This window comes from Rutidosis leptorrhynchoides, chromosome 8 (genome assembly GCF_046630445.1).
Source record: "Rutidosis leptorrhynchoides isolate AG116_Rl617_1_P2 chromosome 8, CSIRO_AGI_Rlap_v1, whole genome shotgun sequence".
In the NCBI taxonomy this organism is placed as follows: Eukaryota; Viridiplantae; Streptophyta; class Magnoliopsida; order Asterales; family Asteraceae; genus Rutidosis; species Rutidosis leptorrhynchoides.
In genome coordinates this window covers 23,922,394-23,929,001 of record NC_092340.1, presented here as the reverse complement: position 1 = coordinate 23,929,001, position 6,608 = coordinate 23,922,394, and the positions used below count along the sequence as shown (strand labels likewise).

Below are 6,608 nucleotides of genomic sequence, written 5' to 3'. Positions count from 1 at the left end.
AAAACACCCTCGAATATACTTTATTATTATTAAACTTAAATTTAAAATTATAATTATAATTTAAATATAAATTTTTATTACTGAAGAAAAAATATGTGATAATTCGTCGAGCAAAACAGGCGTATTTATATTACTTTTCCGTTTACTGTAGCTCATGCGATCGCATGAGTTTTCAGTGTTTTTGCCATGCGATCGCATGGCCGCCTTTTCTGTTTTTGTTTGCTAGTTCGTCGACATCAAATAGTGTACTGTAGCAAATAGTGTTTTACTGTAGCAAATAATCTGCTCAATCGGATGCTCCCTTGTCCATTTGGTGTTATGAACAGGTGAGCTGGTTGTAGAACACACAGCATCTTGATCATCAGCTGGTTCAGATGAGTGAGCAGCAACAGAAGGTTGCTGATCAATATCAGTAGAATCAGTACCAGCTTGTGATCTCTCAGAACCAGCAGACCTAGGCTCATAGTGTTTACTGTAGCAAATAGGGTTTTACTGTAGGAAAGTCGTTTTTTACTTGTACATATATATATACATACATATAATTGTTCATGAATCGTCGAGAGTAATCAAAGGTAATTGTATATATGAAACAGTTCTAAAATTTTGAGACTCAATCTAACAGACTTTGTTTAGCGTGTTAAAATAATAAATCGTATAGAGAATTGGTTTAAATAAGTCAAAAATTTTCGGGTCATCACATATTCTGAGAATTAGAAAGTATTGTGAGAAGCCGAAGCTTGAACCGAAGTATTTGAAGATGATGAATCTGAGAAAGAGTGCAAAAGGAAGAATTTTAGCCTGGGCTTATATTGAGGAATTCAACATGTTTGCGGTTAAACGAGAATTTGGTGTTGATTACTTTAAACATGGACACGAATTCAAGTCACTACCGTACTTTGAGCTAATGCAGATTGCCAGGTTAAGGGTGTTGTATTGTGGAATGAACGATCGATCTTCATTACTGGTGAAGAAGATCCGAATTGCTTTTAATTCTCCGAATTGGGAAGGTTTTAGGCCACAGTTTCCTAGGATTAGTTACAAAGTTAATCCTAGAACTGGTGAATCTCGAAGAATTGTAAAGTACAAGCGGGCAAAGACTATGAAGAAGGTACCGTTGAGGAAGCTGCCGCAAAATTGGAGTCAGAGGTTCAGATGGTGGTTTTATGATGATCGTTCAGAAGAAGCTGTGATTGTGCGTGATAAGATGAATGAGAATGATATTGAATGCATTCGTGTATTGGATCCAATTTAGTTGCGAAACTGTACCGAGGCTGATATTTTTACGTTGTATTATAATCGTATGCTCTATCGACGCGAGAATAAGGTGCAGGCTGAACAGTATGTGAAAGTAGCTAAGCTGTGTTACTTGAACAATATGGTGATCGATCCGTACGAATGAATTGAATGACGACTGAAGATTTTTGATATAGAACTAGGTCTTAGGGGGAGTTTGTTGGTGCATAATCCCGAGTTCTATTTTGTAATAAGTTCTATTCGTATTGTATTTTCTATTTCAGTCGTGTAAGGACTACGTCATTAATACATTGTGTTTGGATTATTTAATATAATGACGTGAAATGGTTCGAGCAGTTTGGTTGGCTGCTCAGACCATCGACCGATGGTAGAGACCATCGGTCGAGGGACTATCACCATCGGCCGTAGGTCCCAGACCACCGGCCGATGGTCACTGTGATTATATATAAATACGGGTTTTGGGTATCATTGTTATGTTACACACCCTACACCATCTAGCCGTCGTTTATTGCTGTGATCATTGTCCCAGACCATACCCCAACCGAATACACTCATCTAGGCGTCGATTCTATCAATATTTCATTGGTTAGATTGATCCCAAAGTGAAACTAGTATTCGATTCACTCTAGGTTATTGTTTTCCGCCTTTAATCTAGATACAACGTTTAATCTAAGGTCCAAGATCGTCTACAATTGTTACTCAGAATATTTATTTTATCACAAAAATCAAAACAAATAAGTTTTGAAGTATCTGTCATGTAAGTTTAGATGTATCCTTCATGATCACGTGAAAAGAGTAACCTCCATCAATAACCATCTACCCACGTGAAAGTGTCCATACTTACTGTTAAATATTTAACCTTTTTAACGATATAAGTTGGTTTAAGTGATTACTAAATCCATTTGCAACCATACCAAAGACATAACTGGCATTTACTGTAGAATATTTATGGATTGTGTATGTATGTGACTGTAAGAATTTACATCTACAAAACAGAAATTATCATACTCCCTATGCACCGTTAAACCTTGCTCTCATCTAATAATCAATAAACTGATAAAGAGTCCGAATAACGCGGCAACAAACACAAACCCATAATATAATTCCAAAAAAATGAATTTACAAGCTCACGTCTCATAGGGAAACGAGAGCCACCGATGTGTTAAAGCCTCTCTGGCAGTTGGCCGCCTTCGTGGGTTAATCTCTAGTAAGCTTGTAATGAAATCAATGAATAATGTATCAGAAACTTGAACCTGTTCCTCCAACGATGTTTCTTGTGAGGTTAAGTATTCCACTTGGTTTGTATCCTGGATGCATCAAAACAAACATCTATGAATCAATACAGAAAGTTTTGCAACTTCAGATCTTTTTGTAGTGATTTAGCAAGAAAGAACCTTGTTTATGTAATATAGATCAAACTCATCCGTGAAATACTTGTCCGTTTCTTGACCCCTTATTAGCATATCCGTATCAATCGGCCCAAGCATTCCAATCACTCGTGCAAGTAAGAACACGACTTCCTCATTTGGAAATAGAACCTATTTGGAATTCAAATACAACTCACAAGTAAAAAAAAAAAAAAAAAAAAAAAAAAAAAAAAAAAAACATATATTATAAATATATTATAAATTATAAATAATTGCCAAGCTCAGTGTCGTTTTAACCAATGAGCAGTACCGTTTGATACTGTTCATTAATGGGGGTATTTTGATAACTAGTAAGTTGTAAGGTGTTCCCTGTTCGAGTTACCCGGGAAGGGCGAGTAATCCGACCCCATACTCTAGTGTACGCAGCCATCAGGAATACTCACTGGCTGTTTCCAACCCTATTTTGATAACTAGTAATTAGGCCATATTGGGCCATGGCCCAATCCTGCTATACGGAAATAATACATTTTTAAAACAAAGTCAACAACCCCAAAATTCAAAAAAAAAAAAAAAAAAAAAAAAAAACTACAGGACGAATTTGCTGACGCCATGATAACGTCAGCATGACGTCAGCCGGGTACTATTCCTACTTGTCCGCTGATATACTTATTGTAAATGTAAATGTAAATTTCCCTTTTCGTTGATGCTGATGTCAGCATGCCATCAACATTTTTTATTTATTTTTTGTTTTAAGGTATAGAGCAAAACCATTTCTCGCAGCAATGCGCGGGCCTAGTTAGAAACATTGTTAGAATTGAAAGATTGAAGCTTTTTAATAAAGGACATACATCACCGGAAGATAGTTCGGCCAAAATGCAACCAAGCGACCAAATGTCAACTTTTTGGTCATACGGAAGACCGAGGATGACTTCTGGAGCCCTATAAGACCGAGATTGCACATATAGTGACAATTTGTCGTTTTTAAAGCAACTGCTTCCAAGATCGATAACCTTTATCTCACATCTGCTGTAGCTTTTGATAAGAATATTTTCAGGCTTTAGATCACAATGAATAATTCCCAATTCATTCAAGTAATCCAAAGCTTCCAAACATCGTCTCGTTATCACCTGATTTTTAACACGTCAACATTTCACAATCAGTAAAACGATTGTATATGGTTTAAATGGGTCAGATGGATCAAATTTCAAAACTTACCTATATTGTAAATGAGTTGAAAGTCCTCAAAGATATTTTCAAATATTTAAAACTCCACTTGCTTTATTAAAGAATACCTAATTATAAATTATACTATTTGACCCATATTCAACCCGCCTGACCCGCTCATTTGCCATCTCTGCACAAATTATAGCAAATAGACGAACCTGTAGCCTAGTCATTGTGAAATAAGGGTCCCCACCAGATTCTTTATTGAACTTTTGAAATTCATATAAGTTGGCGCGTAGTAGTTCACTAACAATGATGAGGTGCTCCTGCAAAAATTCAAAAAACTTCTTAATTTTTAACCGAAACAAAAAGCTGACTGCATCAACCATCAAATTTTATGTAATTGCTTACGTGAAAATAGAAATAATCATAAAGCCGCAAAATATGCCACTCGTCTTCAGGATCATGCTTATTTACAAGCTTTAAAAGCTTGATTTCATCTAAACTTTGGTCAAAAAAATCCTTTTCGTTCTTTATAATTTTTAAACAAACATCAATCCCCGTTTGGAGATCACGTGCCTGAACGACTTTACTAAATGCAGCTGAACCGAGATACTCTGTAACAACGTATCGAGAACCAATCACACTGTTTAAAACTATCGGTAGATCCTTATTTTCTTCAAAACCAGTCCTACAAATTTAACGAAGTCAGTACATTTAAATAACAATTAACAATGCATGTTAACCATTTTTAAACGAAATGTCAACGAACCTGTTTTTCCTGTGTATAATTCTTAATTCAAACACTTCATATTCATCTTCGTTTGAATTCATTAAAGATTCCTCATTAGTGGCAGGGGCATCACATTCTTCAACTTTAGCAGCATTGTAGTCTCTATTTAGGTCAAAGTCAAGATCTTTCTCGAACAAGTCGAGGGTTCTTTTAGAATCCTCAACACGGTCGTCATCACAACTATTAATATTCTCTTTGATATCATGAAGATCATTTAAATCGATTCCTTTTAAAGAGTTATATAAAGCAGTAGGCCACACTTTATCAAGACGATTAGCTTTTTCTAACGGGTCTAATATAGGATCAAAAACAAATTCAAGATTCTCACTTTGATTCTCTTTATCTAAAGTTGTTACAAACTTATCCTCACTTGGACCAGCGAAAGGATCTAACTGGTCAAAACAAGATGGCATAGCATAATCTTCATCTTTCTCTTTATACCAATTTATGTCATTTTGCATGTCGAATTCATGGTAATCACGAGCTGTACCAAATTGAGATAACCTCTCCGATGAACCATGTGAGCTAGCCGCCCCTCTCAAAGTCCGGATCCCGTATGGATTTGTAAATTCTTCACAAAACAAAACTATCAAAATAATCAATAACCAACAATATTGTTCTAAAGGACACGTACTAATATCCCTAAGTTTGTTCTCAAAAGTAGTTATCAGTAAAAATTAGAGATACATTTGAACCATTGCAGTCAAACAAAATCAATTACTGAATTCAATATTAATGATCTTATCATCTAAATTTCAAAAAGTTTGAAGCTTTAGTATTGCTACTAGTACCCTTCAAGTGGATTCAGTAATTACCCTTGTTTTAGTTGAATTTGAGTATGTTTATACTAATTTGGGATCCTAAATATAATCAGCCTGACCATAAAGTCAAGACCTATAAACTTCATGAAGTAAGAATTTAAACTGTTTGTCAGCCAAATTTGGAATACGAAGTTTTCAACAAGAATCTTCTTCCTATTTTCTAGGTAATCAAGATAGCTTTGTTACTCTAATGACACTTGTATTTATTTAAATTTAAAGTAAAAAAATAAACAAGAATCCTAAAGTTAAAGAATATAAATTAAAGACTATATAAGGACAAACAAGATAGCTTGTGGTCCTAAATCTTAAAAGGGTAGTCAAGCATAATCTAAACAAAAATTACCCAATTAACAAATAACATAAACCATAACTTAATGTATAAACTATCAACATTTGAAACAAATCAATCCCCAAGTTTAATACCCCTCAAAGCAGGTTCTTTTTTTATGATCATTGTAAAGACTTGGTTTTCTTGTTAATTAATTAAGTCAACGTTATGTAAATTAAATAAAGTCAACAACTTTAAGGAATACCTGATGAGCATAACTCAGTTGTGGAAGAATCCAAGCTGATAAATTCTTGATCAGAAGACACATCGGAGGTTTCAAGATCTTCCGGCGGTTTCAGCGGCGGAGGACGGTGGCCGGCGGGAATCTTGAGAGGTGGAAGTGGTGGTGGGGCAACTGGAAATAAAAGGTTATGAAAATCAGAAGAACCCAGTTGAAATTTGTCAAAGATATCATCAATGAGTGCGGATTCAGAGATTGAAAGATGGTTTTTTCTCAAGAATTCAAGTACGGATTCAATGTCAGATGATTCCATTGTACAATGAATTGGGAATGAGAATGGGAATGAAAGGTGATTATTATTAATGAATGGAGAGGTGGAAATGAATTGTTCATGTTATTATGGTTGAATGAGGTTATAATATACTGGTAGTACTGTATTATTTATGGAACAGAAAGTAGATTCGTGAAAGAAGGTTCTCAAGGGTTTGAAAAAGTAGGACTGCAATAGAGAGAAAGGTTGGTTTGTTGGGTTTCATTAAAATTGGACTCTTTTTACAACTATATTTAGTTTCTGTCTGTGGCTTATGGGGTTGTTTTTGTGGTTTTTGTGCTTTGATCATTTTGACAGTTTTAATCTTGGATTTTAGTGTTTTGATAGGTTATTTTGTATTGTGTTGTTTTTGGCATAGTTGAGATCGTA

At 35.0% G+C, this 6,608-nt stretch overlaps 1 protein-coding gene across 1 annotated transcript; it reads right to left on the bottom strand.

Moving 5' to 3' along the window:
- Window positions 1-2,185: 2,185 nt before the first annotated feature.
- On the bottom strand, window positions 2,186-6,375 carry LOC139862831 (uncharacterized). Its single transcript, XM_071851463.1, has 7 exons — window positions 5,933-6,375; window positions 4,558-5,149; window positions 4,197-4,476; window positions 4,004-4,111; window positions 3,470-3,748; window positions 2,649-2,792; window positions 2,186-2,561 (listed from the first exon to the last, which is right to left on the bottom strand). Exons 1-7 carry the CDS (start codon window positions 6,219-6,221, stop codon window positions 2,382-2,384), a joined length of 1,872 nt encoding a protein of 623 aa, XP_071707564.1. The 5' UTR covers window positions 6,222-6,375; the 3' UTR covers window positions 2,186-2,381.
- Window positions 6,376-6,608: the final 233 nt, after the last annotated feature.

What these genes read in the sequence shown, in the direction of transcription:
- LOC139862831 (XM_071851463.1), bottom strand. Translation starts at nt 6,221, where the DNA reads ATGGAATCATCTGACATTGAATCCGTACTTGAATTCTTGAGAAAAAAC. An exon ending in CCGAACTATCTTCCGGTGAT is followed by an intron (nt 2,793 to 3,469) that starts GTATGTCCTTTA and finishes AATTCCAAATAG; the next exon opens with GTTCTATTTCCAAATGAGGA. An exon ending in ATCTATATTACATAAACAAG is followed by an intron (nt 2,562 to 2,648) that starts GTTCTTTCTTGC and finishes TGATGCATCCAG; the next exon opens with GATACAAACCAAGTGGAATA.